Source organism: Hordeum vulgare, chromosome 3H, assembly GCF_904849725.1.
Source record: "Hordeum vulgare subsp. vulgare chromosome 3H, MorexV3_pseudomolecules_assembly, whole genome shotgun sequence".
NCBI lineage: Eukaryota > Viridiplantae > Streptophyta > Magnoliopsida > Poales > Poaceae > Hordeum > Hordeum vulgare.
The window spans coordinates 404,229-423,305 of record NC_058520.1 but is presented as its reverse complement, the minus strand read 5'-3'; the positions used below and the strand labels follow the sequence as shown (position 1 = coordinate 423,305).

At 48.7% G+C, this 19,077-nt stretch overlaps 1 protein-coding gene across 1 annotated transcript; it reads right to left on the bottom strand.

Annotated features, from left to right (window-relative positions):
- Positions 1-5,487: 5,487 nt before the first annotated feature.
- Positions 5,488-8,871, bottom strand: LOC123442343 (serine/threonine/tyrosine-protein kinase HT1-like). The gene is made up of 3 exons (XM_045118354.1): positions 8,175-8,871; positions 6,501-6,956; positions 5,488-6,131 (listed from the first exon to the last, which is right to left on the bottom strand). The coding sequence occupies exons 1-3, from the start codon at positions 8,547-8,549 to the stop codon at positions 5,862-5,864; spliced, it is 1,101 nt and encodes a 366-aa protein (XP_044974289.1). The 5' UTR covers positions 8,550-8,871; the 3' UTR covers positions 5,488-5,861.
- Between the last annotated feature and the right edge of the window lie 10,206 nt (positions 8,872-19,077).

The following is a 19,077-nucleotide window of genomic DNA, read 5'->3' as shown; positions in this document are numbered from 1 at the left end:
AGTAGTATGGAGGTAGTATCATACAAAAGTATCATATGCATGATACTACTATATGATACTCTCTACTATGATCAGCCTGAGGGGGTCCTTAGAATTTGTCGGTGTCATGTGTTCTTCTGCCTGGGATGATCTCGCGTTGTCGGCAAGCAGGTTGGACTCGACTCGACTCGACTGAACGTGGTTAGCTGAGGCTTACTAGCTACTGCCTAGATCACAAAATAGGATTCTGTCCTTTTTTTTAAATAACACTTTTGCTTTCATACATTACAAGTCATCGTACATATGTCCACCTCATATTGCATACACGGTCTGTAACATACAATACGAGGTGGGTATACGTTTTCTTTCTATGTTTTGTGAAAAGGGGATGTGTCTACCAAACACACCTCTTTAAATAAGAAAAACGAAACCGACACATTAGGTGGGTTGAGATTTTTTTAGGAGGCGATATTGGAGGAACGGCCGATCAGATACATACAAGGAACTAAAAAAGAACAACTAATCATGTGTAGCAACAAACAATCACACAAAAAACGGTGCAAAGCGAAGCGTTGAAACCCTCGTCTACTAACACACCAATCAGTAATATTGGTAGAGTAACTGCGACGCCCAAGAGAGGAACATGGTGTAATTAACCATGAGGGAGAATCGTATATCTATTACGTGCTTCAAAAAGGATAGACCGTCGTGGCATCATTCATCACAGGTGATACGTTTTAAATGTATCTATAGCTTCCACTAGCGTAATCATCTCTTCACATGGGTGATATTGCACCGCGGTCCACCAGCTAAAATTATTTATGAATTTTACCGCCACATAAGCAACACAAAGAAGACGATGTTGGGATGAACATGGATGAACCTCGCTCTATTCCTCTCTCGCTCGCTCGGACGAAGGTGGAAGATGAAGAGAAGAACACAATGGAGTTTTTTTTACGACAAACGGCTCGCCGCACGAACCGCGTTTATTTTTGTTTGAGCACGGGCTCAACTCCGGCAACGTACCACAGCTCATCAGTACAAGGGCGATGGGTTTTATACCAGGTACATACACACCTTAGCCGGTGGAACCCTAGGCGCCGTCAGGAGAGGACAATCTTCCAGCACTGTCCTTCGGCGGCTCCCCTCCGCCGACGTCCTCGGTCGTCGGTGGTGTGGGGGGTCACCGGATCCATGCGTATGGTTCGTTTTTTTTCCTCGTAATCTAGATTTTTAGGTTGTTTATTGTCTTACTTCGGTGGTGACGATGGCGGCGCTGAATAAAGATAATTCTGATCCTTCCCTCACGAGGCCATCGGTCTTATGGTTGGTGATGGATTTGGAAACCAGTCTATTCAAGCAAGGATGGCGTGGTGGTGGCGAAATTCTCATGGTGGACCTGTGTCCTCGTGCTCCGCCATTGTTAAGGCCTTCGCTCCAGCGTCAACATGGAGCTTATGAGGTAGTTCAGGAGCGGATGCAGACCATTGTGGTCTGCATCGACGACATCTGAAAGACGAAACATGTCATGGGTTCGTGGTTCACGGATGGCAGGTATGGTTTCCTTCTTCAATTTATTAGTCATGGTGGGGTGTCAGATTTGGAGTTCGATCACGCGTGTGGGATGTTGCCCCGGTCTAGTTCGTTCAACGACAAGGGCTTCACTTTTGGTGAGCCACCTTAAAGGTCCGTAAAGTTGCATATCAACGATGGGACCGCGTCAAGCTCGGATGAGGAGGTGATTCATCATTCTTTTCTTCGGTGACTGCTGTGGTGGTGCCAGAAACAGGTGGCGGACATTAGTGTCAAGTTTAGATATGTCCTGCTATCTTTTTAGTTTTATCATGTCGGTCTTCACGTAACTTGTACTTTGATCTTTACGATATAAATAAGACATGTATTATCATGAAAAAAAAGCTAACTAACTACATGCAGGCCTGTCCTATCAAGCCATGAAGCTAGCTAACCAACTAACCACCTGGATAAAGCACTACAAGTTGGACTAACCAAGTAGCTATATGGTGGCGCATCAGTGCGCGCGCGCACACACCACAGCTTAATGTGTACACGTTGGGTCCGTGGCGCATGAAAGAAGAAAATTGCAGTTTAGAAAAAATTGCAGTTTAGCTGAGACAAATATGCCTCTGTAACTCAGTCCATTAAAGAAGAAAATGTTTCTTCCTGCCCATGCCCATTTTGGTATTTTACTTGTCAACCATGGAAACCTTCGTTGTTATCCTGCCTCCCGAGTCAAATCTTGTGCAGTACTAGGAAGTATTTCCTCCGTTTTAAAAAGAAAAGAAAACTTAAAAAATGTCCTTGAAAAGAAAAAGAAAATTGACGCACCACTATTTAAGAAAACACTAAAAAAATCAAAATCATTGTCACTGCGACCAACCAGCATGCGCCAAGTCACGTAGCTGGTTAGCCACCATTTTACCACGCCTTAATGGGTTTACACATCCATTTCAAAAACAACAAAAACTAAAAAATTCAAAAATGAAAATGAAAACGAGGTACTTCCATTTAAAAAACCTCTAGAAAAATTGAAATCTTTGTGTCTGCGACCAACCAACATGCGCCACATGGGGTAGCTGGTTGGCCACCATTCTACCATGCCTTAATGAGTTTAATTCCAGTACTCCCTCCATCACAGTTTATAAGGCATGCACGTGTACCTAGATCGTTAACTTGAATTATATAAAATATGTTGTTTAACATAAAAATTATATCATTAGAAAATAGAACATCTAAAATTTCTAATGATATATTTTTTGTAATATATGCCTCTTATTAAGTTGATCAAATTGATGACCTAGATACACGTGCCGAACTTATAAACTGAAACGGAGGGAGTACTACATGCATCCTGGATGAAAAATGCGCTTTTAATCACGGACCTTCAAAGGAAGTTAAATTGGTTTAAATTGCTACTTGTGTCATTGGTGGACCATGTCATCTTGCTTCTAAAACTGAGAGACGACAAAATTTGAAGGGCAAGGAAATATAAAACTACAGTCATATCCTTGAATGATTTCAAGAGAGAAATATGTTTAGGAACAATTCATTGGTGAGAACGCTGACGAAAAGAAAGAAGATGGCTCACATTCCAACTACTTATCCAAGTGATCCAAATATTTCATCCAATGGATGAATACTGGTCTGGTCGGTTGCTACGGATTGTCCGAATCACTGGTAATGTATTTACTTCTTGATTTGCATATGTATGTGGGTCCGACCAATCTTCAGTCTTAAATGTAGTTACTTTGTATGGTGTAGTACGTAGCACATGTTAGCCATTTAGGACATCACCACATGCTTTTCCCCTCATTATATATGGCCCTCAGTTTTAACAGGAGCAGATAGGATGGTGCTTTTTTTCACTTTGTTTTCACATGTTTTGTAGAACTAGGATAGTCTAACAATTACATTTCACACAAATAGAAGACACATGAGAAAGGCCGAAGAATCTCATGGGCAGACCAATGGGAATAGGAGGCATCGGTAACCGGGTTGTGGCGATTAGCATGAGACATTAGCGACCTCGTCTTACGTCTCATTCAGGACAAGAAAGATCATCAGAAGCTCAAGTCATCGTAGGAGTGTCCATACATCATCAGTGACAAAGTGTTGTATGACGGATGTGTCGGCACTGGGATCACAAGACCGGCATCATCGAGAAGAATCCTTAGAAGATCCAACTGCTATGTGATAGATCCTTGTGGACCGGCATCAGTTTGTCTCTCATGAAGCTACTCTTGTTCTTACATCTATGACGAGAAGACTTCATATTCATGAAGTCAGTATTATGTCCAAAGTCGTGCCGTTACTTCATGACAGAAGTCATGATGGAACGATCCGCATTTGAGTCAATTGTTTCGTACTTCTCTATGTTCAGAAAAAAAAAATACACTGGTGCTAAGAACATAAACTTGTAAGAGAGGGAAACATGACAAGATTCAGCTAAATAATCATGTATTTCGGTAGGCCTTTCACCTTAGGCGCAGATAAATAGCGATTTAATAACAAGCCAAGCGTGAAGAAATGAAATGGATACGTTTGACATTTGGCTTGTTATCACTGTTATTTATAGCTTCGGTTATTATTTTGTAAAAGTGACAATTTTTTCTTTCTTTCAGGACCGTAACGATTTTGTAGTTGAATATGCTATCCTGATGAAGGCTCATCTCCTGCAGAGGAAGTCGTGAGTCCTCCTGGGATTCATGATCAGACGCTTAACTGATGTGAGTCAAGCTTTTTTGCATGGTGTCTGTCCAGATATATACTCCTGGGATTCATGGTGTCTTTCTTATGTCAGTATTTTGAGACATAACTCCATGTTTTCTTATATCTGATAACTAACACGTCGGTGATTTCAATCCACTTGCTAGAATCGTTGTTTCAACATGATTACCGGCACCTCCAATCCCTGTTGTGTGCCCATTTGACTCTTTTTTATTTTTCTCATGTATCCTCTATTGTTTGTGTCTGTGTGGTCATCGCCTATTTGATAGACTACGCTAGTGCTACCGATCAAGTAAAACAAAGTGAAACCACACAACATGCTATCTATTCACAAGTAAAACAAAGTGAAACCACACAACATGCTATCTATTCATAATGTAGGTAAAGCACTTATTATTATCTGTGGGTGATGAACTCCTTCCAATTAGGATGGGCATGCATATTGTTACTATTGCAAGGTGTAAGAGAAGACGACGGTGGGCAGCTGAACTGAATATTCTTATTCACATGTCTTTTATCTTCAGTGGTGTTTTTTGTTTCCATATGTTTTCAGGTTATGAAAAAAGAGCTCTATGCAAGTATAAATAACTTTTCAAAGAGCAAGTGGTTAGAGTAGCCGTTAACAAAATCCATATGCTCTACAGCGAAATTTCTTTTTGCGCATCTCAGAAATTTGGAATATTATTCCTATATCCTCCATTAACTGAATTGTCCTCACTTGCTTTCCTCGAGTGATAGCGACACCGGTTGTGGCGAAACTCAAAGATATGTCAAAGCCGTCTTAGGTAGCTGTCTCTAGCAACAAGAAAGCCCTTTCTACTTGCTCGATGATCTACGTGCACAGCGTCCAGTGAAACACACGAGATAATCTAATTTGTAATGTAATCAATGTTCGAGGCATGAAATCATGGTGCAATGAATATCATAGATAGAGTGATGTAATAAGTATCAGACCTGATAGTGTATTGGAATCCGTTTGCAAATCATCCAACTACTGCTCATGATATAGAAGAACTGCCAGAAGAAAGCAGCAATTCTGATGAAGAAAATGCATCTGCTGCCTCCTTGACTCGCACTTAGGCGAGTGGGTGGAGAAAAAACGTCTGAAACTCTCCTAATTTGCTCCCAGGATCTCAAATATCCAACAAGTTGGCACTAGCCAAATCAAACTGAATATGCTATTATGCCTTTCTCCCTTGAATTTCTATTGAATGAATGCCAGTTCATGTCACAGGAATTCAGCCTCAAAATGCAAGGCTCAGATAATGGTAATTCAAAATAATTACTCTGGCTGAAACAAATAAAAGAGTAGGAACACGATTCATGAAGAGCTCAGTTATAATTACAATTACAAAAGCTAGCTAGTTCATGGTTCCATCACTCGGTCACGGCAGCCGATAGATAATCTGCAGGGGGAGAACCGCATTGTCATATCTAGATAGAAACCCACGGCCGGCTTCAACGGCATCATCATCAATGATGGCAATCATAATCAAGAAGAAAAATAAAAGAGAACCGAAATCGGACAGAGCCTAGATGCCGCAATAATAGAGGGCCGGCGCATAGAGAGGAAGAAACTCAGAAGAAGGTGCATATTATACATGGCAAGGATGGAGGAGGAGCACCGCCCGCATACATCACGCCTTGAGAGAGGCGGACCGTCGCATGGATTTGACCCGAGGGAAGCACCGGAGCAGGCTCTGTTGGTGGTGTTGGTGGTCGTGCGGCGGAGGTGGTACATATGACAGGAAGAAGGACGGGTCATTGTCAAGGGCTTCTTTGTAGCCCTCGAGGACCACCACGATGTCATCAAATTGAGGCCTTTTGTCTGGGTTTGTCGCCCAGCACTGAGATATCAGATGGCTCATGGCCACAGGGCACGAAGCAGGCAGCGGTGGCCTCGCATTCTGCACAGGAAAAAAAATGCTGGTTACAAAAAGATGAATATCTGGAGCATGTTGAACTAGATAAGCATTAATGAACTGGTGTTTGCCCAAACTTCTGAGGTGTTTCTATCAAGTTTGCGAGACATTTATACAATTTGGGGAATTTCACGAAATTCAGTCATGAATTAACATTGACAGCTAAGCACCAAACATACTTCATTGACCAAATCTGAGCTAACAAACATGCATGCTCCGTATACTTATCAAGTAGTAAGACCGACAACTAATTCTACCCTGGTATGCCACAAAATGAAATTAGTGTTTAGAATCTACCTTGAGGCACTAGCATCCACACATAAAGAAGTGGTGTGTCAGGATCCATATACATACCTTGAGGGCGACAGCTATAGCGGCCTGTTCAGGTGTCATCTCGCTGAACGGAACCAAAGCAGTTAAAATCTCCCACAAGACGATTCCGAAGCTGTACACATCGACTTTTCTAGTATGGTTTTTCTCCTTGATCATTTCAGGAGCCATCCACCGATAGGTCCCCGTAAACCCCTTGCCGCTACCGCACTGCGACTCCAGACATGAGATCCCGAAGTCCGCCACTTTGACGGACATGTCTTCCCCGAGAAGCACGTTCTCCGACTTGAGGTCCCTATGGAGTATCCCCTGCGAGTGCAGGTAGCTCATCCCACGGGCAATGTCTAAAGCTAGTTGCAGAACCAGTTGGATGGGGACTGAATGTGGCTCTTGCTGGTGTAGATACTTCCTGAGGGAACCCCCTGCCATGTACTCAGTGATGATACAGAATACCGGTGGCTTCTTGCATGCTGCGACGAACTGCAAAATCAGAAGATTACATCATATTCCATATCGAACAGAGACTTGACAGAATGGGTCGATCTGGCCATTAACTATAACTGTAAGTATTACAGTCCATTTTAGATCCAACATGGATTATACATAAAATTGTTCGAACCTTCTTACTGAAATATGTTCACAGCCCAGCACGCAAATTTGGGTTCACAGAAAAGCAAAGTGTGAGAAATCGAGAACATTCAGAAGTTGGCAGTGTGTCAAAGCGGATACAGAGAACAGTCTGAAGTGAAGTACTACCAAACCATAACACGGTTTTAATTTTCTAGCTTAATCCATTCGATGCAGCCAACTAACCTTTTCTCCATGTGACTTATGGGGCCTAGCGAGACCGGGCCGCACTTAGCAAAGCAGAAAAGCGACATCGATATTTATCTGCACATGAACTATCTATCTATATATCTATCACTCTCGGGGTCGATTCTCGCTATTAAACACTTCAACGATAAGATGCGCTTTTCTCTGGATCTGAAAGCAGTTAAGAGTTAAGAGTGGACGCGCCCTACATGGTCCACCACCCACTTTGATTGGAAAATCCAAGTATCTAACGTTATCGGATTGTCATCATCTACAGAGCTGTCGGTGTCTTGAACTCGTCAAGCCTTCCGTGTCCGAAATATTCCGTTTTACCGCCATCGAAGAACCACAAAGACTAAAATCTGCACCTATGACTGTATGGGGGTAAGGATGGAGACAGTGGACAACTATGGAGGAAACAAACAACCATGCCTAAACGTTTGGTCCAGCAGATCCGCAAAATGTCAAGGGATTTCACTGTCGTAGACGTTAACCAGTACCTGAAATTCACAATTTTAGAACTGAACTAAACTTGCTTTCTTGAAATCGACGAGGACGGGCCGCCGTTTTTTTTTAAAAAAAAAAGAAAAAAGAAGAAGGATAAAATTGACAGGAGAGAAGATTCCATGTTCTTGCCCTCTTGTTCAGGTTATACATACATACATATACATAGTGTAAAGAGGCACGAACAATAATTTCCCCAACCAACGAAAGCATAAAGTTGACACCTTTAATGTGAAGATGGGTTGGGACAGCAAATCCTCAAGCCAACAACCAATTTACTAGTATCGAATTCAGATTGATCATATCGAAAGGCATTTCACTGAAGGTAAAAAACAATCTCTGGAGTAGTAAGAAAAAAAGGAGGAGGATTGCGGAGCGTACGGAGACGATGTTGTGGTGGCGGAGGCGGAGGAGGAGGGCGACCTCGGAGGCGAACTGCCGCTCGAGCTCGGCGGCGAGGGCGTCGTCCTCGTGGGGCTGGCTGACCATCTTGATGGCGACCTCGCGGCCGTTGTAGCGGCCGAAGTAGACGCGGCTGTGGCGGCCGGAGGCGAAGCGGGCCCGGATCTCGAGCTTGGAGAGGTCGGCGCTCCAGAGCTCCTCGCCGTCGCCCCGGATCTTGGCGCCAGGCGGCGCCACCAGGTACTTGGACCAGGACACCGCCTTCTTGTAGTCCCCCAGCGACAGCCGCCGCTCCAGCCGCCTCCCCCCGCCGCCGCCGCCATTCCCCTGCTTGAAGCACTGCAGGCTCTTCATTTCTTTTCTTCTCTTGTCAGCCTCACCTCGGCGGAGCCCTGATCTCCGGGGGGAGCGGGCGGGCGGAGAAATAAAAATGAAACCGAATCAGATCGGATCGAGTAAAGGCGGAGAGATTTCCGGTGTCTGGTGCCGTTTCTTGCTCCCTCCCTCCCTTTACCCGGCCCTACATTCCAGTGCCCTCCGGCCTTCCATTCACATCCAATCCGATGGAACAAAGATGGCGGTGTGTTGGAGGAGGGAGGGGGGGAGGAAGAAGGTGCCACGAAGCTGCGGATGATTGTTGGAGGAGGAGGGCGATGGGTGTGGTTTTGGAGAGCAGAGGAGGGCAGGGGAGGGGAGGTAACATGCGAAATGAAATGAGATGAGCTTTTGGTTTTGGTTTGGCAGAGAGTGAGTGAGTGATCCAGTGAGAGTGACAGTGAGTATGAGTATGAGTATGAGAGTAACCTTGACTTGCTTCAATATTTTTCACTATGGACTGTGGACTCGTTGAACATGGATGCGTTTTGGAGATAATTGCACCTTTAGTCCTGGTACTTGATGACGCTGTCCAATTCAGTCCTGGTACTTGCGAAGTGCTTCAATACGGTCCCGGTACACGAAAATACGCCGTCAATACAGTCCTTGAACTTGAAACCACAGTCCCGGCAATACATGAGTCGCGGTACCGCGTACTCCACCGTATTCCACATCATCCTGGTCCTGCGCCCATTAGGTCCAGCCACACCCGTCCTATAATAAAATGGGGTGTTCGGTTGTCTGCGCGCGTCAGAATCTTGGCTCGCACAAATCTTAAAGCACTCCTTAGCCGGGCCCGTTAGGAACGCTAGTTTTCTCAGCGAGCAAGGTTTGAGCGATGCAGGGAGGGGAGCGCCACGCTGACCTCCTGCGAGCAGGGTGATGGCTGGAGCTCGCGGGCGTATCCAGGCTGGAGCTCGCGGGCGTATCCAAAAAATGCGGCCGGATGATTTCACGTCACCGCCAACCAAATCGATCACCCTATATAGCTAGGGTCATCGAAGCCGCAACCCCCCCCCCCCCCACAATCCCCACCTCTCTCTTGAGGTTTCCCTCCGGCATGGTTCCACATCAACGATAAGATAAGCGGCGCAACTGCTCCGGCGACTGCAAATCGACAACTCCTCTTCTCCGACATGTACAACGCATCCTTCGTGCCTCCTCCGATGGCGTCCGTGAGTTCAATCACCCGTCCTCTTTACTAATTCTTCCTAGATCTGAGCATGTGGTAGGATTACATCTTTCAATCTGTGTGACTGTGATGTTCTACTAGGTAGTTGTGATGGGTTTGAAGCATGCTACGAGTTGTCCCTCCTCAAGGATTGATAGTTAGTGGTCATGGATGGATTGTTAGTCTCTGATGTGTGGTATGCTTGTGTGTAAGTGTTGGACAATCATCCATGTGTCTATGTTTACTTTTTTGTTGTGTTGTGTTGTGTTGTTGAAATAGATCATACAAGTGTCCATGTTGAACTAGATCACCCATGTGTGCATGTGTTAGTGCTAGTTCATATGTCCATGTTTACCGGTAGTTCGTAATGTCGATGTGTATTGTGTTGTAGTCGTAATGATGCTTGCGTATATGAGATGTGCATGCAAGACTTTAGTCAGGCCATCATCCTATCCGATAGTCAGTTCCAGCCGTCCCACATCGAGGATTCGAAGCCTCCTGTCGACCGGATAGCTCATGATTCAGACGTTTTTTAGGTGTCACCAATCGTTCCTCCATTTGTGCTGGATCATCCCAATGCTGCAGCTCATGCCACTGCACAAGTAGTTGCCTCAAAGGTAAAGAAGAATGATAGAGGGAACAACATGAAGTGGCAGCCATTTTTGTCGACGTCCATCCTTACCAAATCCAAAGATCATGTGATGTAAGTGCTTCAAGAATGATGGCGGGCTTCTTAACATGGCCCTGATATTGCCCTTGTAAAGCTTTTGGGCAAAAAAAATTCATTTCCAATGGATGCAGTCAAGAGATCCATGCAAACCTGATGAAAGTGTAGGCATACTCTTAAACATATTTTGATGTTCATGACAATATACATATAGGGGACTAATCATGATTGTCAAGTGTATCTCAGGTTTTAGTCCCCAAGGATTTACGTGTGGATCATGACTAATAAATCTTCATTGCTCAAAAGCGAAGAAATAAGACAAATATCTTAGCCTCATATCGGTTTCCTCTTGAATATAGGGATCCCACGCTATTAACAGGGGATCATTAGCTCTCATGGAAGGCTTGCTCAAAACCCACGGATACCTCTTTTCCCTCTTTCATAAACTTACAATTTCATCCTTACGCTCTCCTTGTCTTCGTCCACAAATCTACACTAGGGATGTGTGCCTTGCCTCTGTCTTACCGGGCGACCGATAGTCACCGGACATCCGACCTCTCACTACTCACCGGATGCCCGGTACTCACAAGAAATCTGGTGTCTCTACGATAGAGCCAAATTGACGGATGTCTGTTCCTCTCTGGACATCTAGCGCCCCTATCTTCAGACGTCCAGCCTTGTCCGTAATCCGGTGTATGCTATACAAAACTATATTAACAAAGTTCTGGTATTTTTCGGACAACCAAGGCACCGTACGACCGACGTCTTCCGGACGTCGGGTGAGGGACTCTCCCGTGGTCTGGAGCGGGGCGCGGGCGGGGATACCTCGAGCCAGCCAGGGTCAACGACCGGAGGGGCCCTGGTCCGGGGACCCCAAGGCGGGAGGCGGAGGGGACCCCGGAGAACGCGAGTAGCAGACCACCCTGGGCGAGCGTGGGGAGGAGGCAGGGCACACCTCCAGGCCCACACTCACCTCCTCCTCAGCGGCGACCGCAGGAACGGCCGTGACAGGGAGAGGGAACCTAGTGTCTACCACTAGCGCCACCACTGGAGTACACCCCGCGTGTCTCGCCGGACCAGCAGCCGAGGTAGTGGGGATCCGCCCAGCAGCAGACGACTCGGGCTGAGCCCCTCCAGCATCCTCCTCCCCCTCAGAGGACGAGCCCTCCTCTAAAGAGCCTCCCTCGTCATCGAGCCCCCCATCGGCAGGCGCCTGGTCATCCGGGTCCACACCCAAGAGATCCACCAAGACAGGGGACTCGAGCTCAAAGGTGAGGCGCCTACCTTTAGAGCCGAAGTAGAAGACCAGAGACAAACCATCAATCTCAGCAGGGGCCGGGCATAGAATCTCAATGCGAGCGGGGCCATCATCCTCAAAAGAAGCCAGGTCAGCGGTGATCAGCTTGCCCACCGGCTCAGAGATGTCTTTCAGGATGTCAGTGAGCTTGCCACCCCGCGGAGCCGCACTGCCTCCCCTCGGGAGGCCATAGACGAGGACCCACACCTTCTCCAAAGGCGGAACGGGGTCAGGTTCCGCTGACGCCGCCTTGACGGAAATCATGAACTTGTTGATAGTACATCGGATGAAGTTGTCGTGGGTATAAGCCTGACAGTAGATGTGTAGGGTACGAATGAGATGGGCAGAGTCCTAGCTACGGCGAGGTTGTATGAGTTCGGGCCCCTCTGCGGTGGAGGTAACAGCCCTACGTCTCAGTGCTCTCGGAGCTTGTTACCGAGTGTAATATGGAATACAGTGATTTGCTAACCCCTTTACCAGTGGGGGAGGGCGGCTTATATAGAGTGCGCTGCCCTCCACAACGGTTCTGATACAGGGGTGGAGTAGTGGCGATTGAATGCATACGTTACAGGTAACGCATGCTCTAAATGCTAATAAATGCACCCGGAAACGTACGGCAGTTTCCCTCCAGAGAGGTTACGACGTACCGAGTGTATCCAGTCGGTTGCCCTGGTGCTCTCCGAATGTTAGTCTCCGACTGGATGATTCTGGGCCTGTTACCGACTGAATGATGGGGGCACCTTAATTCAGTCGGGGCAGACTTAAGGTCATGTCCCTTGTGTGGGGTAGTCCTTGGGTAGGACATGTACGGCAGGCCTATGACCCTACCCTAGGACTATGACCCCATCATTAGTCCCCGAATGGATTGGGGTTGAAACGCCGAAGCGGTGCTTGAGGTTCAGATCCGACTCGACTAGGTTCGGCTTGGGCGTTGCTTGCCACTATCCATTTTATCTCTCCTGACCAGCGCTCCGAGTGGAAGTGCTTGCGAAACAAACTGTCGGGAACCGAGTGCTTCCGCGGCATCTTTTGACGCGACCAGTCAACTGACAGCGGCGGATTTTCCGGGATCTCAAATTTCGGGTTCCGCGCGCTCAGCGGGGACGACGTCAGCGCACTCAAGTAGCGCCTGACTCCTCGATTCCCGTGCCTTCAACTCCTCCACTGATATCGCTGCGGCCGGTCCGAATGCCTGTCCGAATGCATCGACTGGGCTGCCTCCGTTTAGTCTAGACCGGCCCGCTCCACCTAAGCAGCTCGTGCTCTCGAAGGCCGAGAAGAACGACATCCAGCCTTTGGTCGAGGCACTCGTGGATGTTGTCAGGAGGGGAGTCACCGGCATAGACCTGCTGGAAATCTTCCTTGGTCGGCGGATCCAGCTGCTGCGGCCACGCGATGTGGCACTACACGGGGCCCGAGGATTCCACTCGGACCAACATGGTGGGCGTACCCGAGGAGAGAGTGACCTCGTGGGTACTCCAAATCACGGGCCCTTGTGAGAACCCCAAAGGAGCTCGCTGAGTGAAGCCTTACAGCGCGGACCACCCTCCATCGAATCAGGTGAGTGACATGAGCCGAGTGTATCGAACTGTCTTAATTCCAATCGCTTGATTATATCTCCGTGTGATGTCTAATGTTTCCGACTGAAATTCATGCAGGCGTGGATCAACTGGTTCTCCCCCGTCTCGAACGGGAATCCGGAGGAGGAGGAGGAAGAAGGCAGCCAGGAGGGGAGCGTGGAGAGCGCCGAATACGTCTCCGACAGCGGGGAGTCGGAGGAGGAGGACAACGAGGAAGAGGAAGAGGACGAAGAGCCAGATTCGCCACCTCCGCGGCCAGAGCATCGGAGCAAGCGTCGGCACGAGCCCGCCGTCCCTTCAGCTCCTCCTGCGTCGTCGAGTACTCCGCCTGCTGCCCCGGTGGTCCCGAGTGTTCGAGGCACCAAGAGGGCCAGGGACGCAGCCGCTGAGCCCGCAGGCCAGTCCTCCAGGGCGCCCAAACCGGGTGGGCCCAAACCTCAGAAGGCTCTGCCGCGGATGAGGGTGGCCATCCCCGTCACCTCCACGTAAGTGAATCTAACTTTCGGCTCTTTCTATTGACCGAGTGAACTCCTGCTTTATAAGTCGAATGGACTTCACTCGACAGGGTCGCCACTTCTGCAACCTCTCCGGCCCGCCAAGGGGACGATCCCATGGACACGGACAACGTCGTTTCGTCCCAGCCAGGTATGTTGTAGGAGAGTCGGGTGTTTTATTCCTGTAGACTGCACCATTCCTTCTTTTTCTGAGTCGTCATGTCATTCGGCTTGTCAGGGGCGATTCACCTGGACGAGGACGACCAGGGGAGAGCCGACCCCGCCGTGGAGCCCGTCCTGGAGCCTGTTCCTGAGGCTGCTCCTCCTGCTGCCGCCCTTGTCGCCAACGCTCCACCGACCGAAGCGCCTCCACCGACTGAACCAGTGTCGGTGGGGGAGGAACCGACTGGGGTGGACCTTGGGATGCCCTTGGCCGCTCCCACGATTCCCGGTTCGTCGAATGCTGAATTCAGCATCCGGCGTCTTCCAGAGGAGCAGGTGGGAGCGACCAAGGGGGCCATGGTGCAGGCGAAGCTCATGGCTGGAGAATCCAAGAGGGCTTATGACTCCGTCGCGGCCTTGTACCAGCGGAGCTTGGAGCTGCGCGATGACATCTGAGTAAGTAGTCTAGTAAGTATTTACTTTTCTCCTGTAACCCACTGGGTGGTATTGTTTTTGCAATGGGTTCACTCCGAGTGAACCTAGTGGGTGTAGTCCCTGAGACTTCTGTCGAGTGCTTGCACCGACAGTTGTCTTTATACATTTTGCCTTTAGTTTGGTTGTGTCCGTAGGCAGGATCTTCGAGTGCGAGTACTTATTGCAGTCGGAGCGCTCTTGCGGTAAGAGTCTCCGAGAGTAAGTTGCACGCAGGTCGAGTAGTATTGGCCTCTGAGGCGTAGGTGAAAACATGCATCTCAATAGGGCGGGCCTGCTTGAGGTGCATGCCAGTGGGGTCACTCTTAGTGAACCCACTGGGTGTAGTCCCTGAGACCGCTGTCGACTGCTTGCGTCGGCAGGGGTCTGAAGAACTTATACTGTATATTGAGGAACTTGCTGATTACCCTTTGTTTGTTGGTGGCAGAAAACTTGTGAGATGGGAATGGCCTATGAGGCCCTGAGGGATGAGAGGAACCAGTACGCTGGTGAACTTGAAGCTGCGATGCTTGCCATGGCCGGCATGAAGGATGCTCTGGAAGTACGAGAGAAGTCCTTGGAGGAGGCTCAGGAGGCAAACAGGGTGCTGAACAACGGAGCAAAGAGACTCTACAACATTCAGAGGGAGAAAGACGAGCCGCGCGCATGGAACGGAGATCTCCTCAAGCGTTTTTATACGTGATCGTCGACTGAAGCAGTGTAACGAACAAGTTTTGAAGAAATAATATATACAGCAGATTCAGAGTGAACTCGGAAGATGTTAATACTTAGGTGATTCTTGATCACGTCTAAGTCCCCGAGTGCGGCGTGTAGTGCACACTCGGAGGAAGTTATTACTTAGGCGATGCAGGATCGCAGCTAAGTCTCCGAGTGCGATGTATAGTGCACACTCGGAGGAAGGTTAATACTTAGGTGATTCTTGATCACAGCTAAGTCTCCGAGTGCGACGTATAGTGCACGCTCGGAGGGAGGTTAATACTTAGGCGATTCAGGATCGCAGCTAAGTCCCCGAGTGCGACGTATAGTGCACACTCGGAGGAGGGTTAATACTTAGGCGATTCAGGATCGCAGCTAGGTCCCCGAGTGCGACGTATAGTGCACACTCGGAGGAGGTTAGTACTTAGGTGATTCTTGATCACAGCTAAGTCCCCGAGTGTGACGTATAGTGCACACTCGGAGGAAGTGAGTACTTAGGCGATTCAGGACCGCAGCTAAGTTTTTTTTTTACCAGAATCTGCAACCGTGGGAGAACTCTGAATTTGCACAAAACTGAATCTGTTGTATATATTATTTCTTCAAAACTTGTTCGTTACACTGCTTCAGTCGACGATCACGTATAAAAACGCTTGAGGAGATCTCCGTTCCATGCGCGCGGCTCGTCTGTCTCCCTTTGAATGTTGTAGAGTCTGTATGCTCCGTTGTTCAGCACCTTGGAAATGATGAAAGGCCCTTCCCAGGCCGGAGCCAACTTGTGTGGTCTTTGCTGATCCACTCGGAGCACCAAATCACCAACTTGGAATGTGCGACTCCTGACGTGACGTGCGTGAAAGCGTCGCAGATCTTGCTGGTAAATTGTTGAGCGAGTAAGTGCCATCTCACGCTCCTCCTCTAGAAGATCGACTCCATCTTGCCTTGCTTGTTCTGCTTCGGCTTCGGAGAAGAGTTCGACTCGCGGGGCATTGTGAAGCAAGTCACTCGGAAGGACCGCTTCTGCTCCATACACGAGGAAGAACGGTGGTCGCCCCGTTGATCTGTTCGGAGTGGTGCGGAGGCCCCAAAGCACCGAAGGTAACTCGGTGACCCATGCACCAGCAGCATGTCCTACCTCTCGCAAGAGTCGGGGCTTCAAACCTTGAAGGATAAGTCCGTTCGCACGCTCAGCTTGTCCGTTGGATTGCGGATGTCCTACGGAAGCAAAATCCACTCGGATACCCTGACTCGCACAGAAGACTTTGAATCTGTCCGAGTCGAAGTTTGTCCCATTGTCTGTGATTATGCTGTGAGGTACCCCGAATCTGGAAATGATGTCCCTGACAAACTTGACAGCTGTTGAGGCGTCGAGTTTCTTGATGGGCTTGGCTTTTATCCATTTAGTAAACTTGTCGACTGCCACCAACATATGTGTGTAGCCTCCTTGGCCTGTCTTGAATGGTCCGACTGTGTCTAATCCCCAGACTGCAAATGGCCACACAAGTGGGATTGTTTTTAAAGCAGATGTTGGCTTGTGGGACTTGTTGGAGTAGAACTGACAGCCTTCACATCGGTCGACCATATCATTAGCCATCTCGTTGGCCTGCAGCCAAAAGAAACCGGCTCTGAACGCCTTGGCGACAATTGCTCTTGAAGAAGCGTGATGACCGCAGGTTCCCGAGTGAATATCTTCTAAGATCAACTGCCCTTCCTCAGGGGAAATGCAGCGTTGAAGAACGCCCGAAACGCTCTCCTTGTACAATTGACCGTCAATGAGAGTGAATGCCTTCGACCTGCGAACTATTTGCCTGGCTTGGACTTCATCTTCTGGAAGTTCTTGCCTTAGGATATATGCGATGATTGACACAGTCCAATCGGGTGTGACAACCAGAATCTCCATGACCAGATCAACCACAGCAGGTACATCGACCTCAGTCGGATCTGTTGCGCTCTTGGGTTGTACCGGTTCTTCTGTGAAGGAATCTTCTTTGACTCAGGGAAGATGGAGGTGCTCGAGGCAGACATCACTTGGGACTGGTCTCCGAGTGGATCTGAGCTTCGCCAACTCATCAGCTGCTTGGTTCTTCAGTCTCGGAACATGATGGAGCTCTAGACCTTCAAACTTCTTCTCCAGCTTCCTCACTGCATTGCAGTACACTGTCATGGTGGGGTTCCTTACGTCCCACTCTTTCATCACTTGGTTGACCACCAAATCCGAATCACCGTAAACCATCAGGCGACGGACACCGAGTGAAATGGCCATACGCAACCCGTAGAGGAGAGCTTCATACTCCTCCTCGTTGTTGGAGGAATCAAAGTGTATCTGAAGCACGTACTTGAGCTTGTCGCCTTTGGGTGATATGATCACAACGCCAGCGCCGGAGCCATTCAACATCTTAGACCCATCGAAGAACATTGTCCAATGAGCCGAGTAGATGTGGGTCGGTTGCTGTTGTTCTACCCATTCCGCTATAAAGTCAGCCAGGGCTTGAGACTTAATAGCTTTCTTGGCCTCGAACTTGATGTCACAATACAACATCTCCATTGCCCACTTCGCCACTCGGCCTCATGCGTCCCGATTGTGGAGAATTTCCGACAACGGAGCATCAGAAACGAGAGATACCGAGTGGTCTTGGAAATAATGGGCCACCTTCTTCGCAGTCATATAAATCCCATAGATAAGTTTCTGATAATGGGGATACCTCTGCTTGGAAGGGGTCAGGACTTCGGAGACGTAGTACACTGGCCGCTGAACTTTGTATACTTTGCCTTCTTCTTCTCGCTCGACTGTAAGAACGGTACTGACGACTTGATTTGTAGCCGCGATATATAGAAGAAGGGGCTCTTTACTGAGTGGAGCAGTAAGAACCGGCTGGGTAGAAAGTAGGACTTTGAGGTCGTCGAATGCGACTTGGGCTTCGTCTGTCCACTCGAAGGTATCTGACTTTTTCATGAGTCGGTACAGAGGAAGTGCTTTTTCGCCGAGTCGACTGATGAACCTGCTCAAAGCCGCTAGGCAACCTGTGAGCCGTTGAACATCGTGTATTCTGACCGGCCTCTCCATTCGGACGATGGTCCCGATCTTTTCGGGGTTAACGTCGATCCCTCGTTCGGAAACGAAGAAACCGAGTAACTTTCCGCTGGGAACACCGAATGAACATTTGGCTGGGTTAAGCTTGATATCGTACCTACGAAGGTTGGCGAATGTTTCTGCCAAGTCAGTCAGCAGGTCGGAACCTTTGCGTGACTTGACTACGATATCATCCATGTATGCCTCCACATTGCAACCGATTTGGTCGAGGAGACATTTTTGGATCATGCGCATAAAGGTGGCTCCTGCATTCTTCAGACCGAAAGACATAGTGATGTAGCAGAAGCACCCAAATGGGGTGATGAAGGCTGTTTTCAACTCATCGGGACCATACAGACGGATCTGATGATAGCCCGAATAGGCATCAAGAAATGACAAGCGCTCGCATCCCGCAGTCGAATCGACAATTTGATCTATGCGGGGGAGCGGAAAATGGTCTTTAGGGCAGACCTTATTGACGTGCTTGAAGTCAATGCACATTCGGAGTGACTTGTCCTTCTTGGGCACCATGACGACATTTGCGAGCCACTCGGAGTGGTGAACCTCGCGAATGAAGTTGGCAGCCAGTAGCTTGGCCACCTCCTCTCCTTTTGCCTTCCTCTTGTGTGCGGCGGACCAGCGCAGGCGCTCTCGGACAGGTCGAGCGGCGGGATCCACATGCAGTCGGTGCTCAGCCAACTCCCTGGGTACACCCGGCATGTCAGATGGTTTCCATGCGAAGATGTCCCAGTTCTCACGGAGGAATTGGGTGAGCTCGGCTTCCTATTTAGGATCGAGGGTGGTGGAGATGTTCGTCGGGGCGGCTGAGTCGTCCGTCGGGTGGATGCTGACCTTCTTCGTCTCTCCCGCCGACTGGAACGCGG

Excerpts from the sequence above, each read along its gene's own strand:
- LOC123442343 (XM_045118354.1), bottom strand. The coding sequence starts at position 8,549 with ATGAAGAGCCTGCAGTGCTTCAAGCAGGGGAATGGCGGCGGCGGCGGG. Across the intron at positions 6,957-8,174 it reads GCCACCACAACATCGTCTCC|TTCGTCGCAGCATGCAAGAA; the intron begins GTACGCTCCGCA and ends CTGATTTTGCAG. Across the intron at positions 6,132-6,500 it reads CTATAGCTGTCGCCCTCAAG|AATGCGAGGCCACCGCTGCC; the intron begins GTATGTATATGG and ends TTTCCTGTGCAG.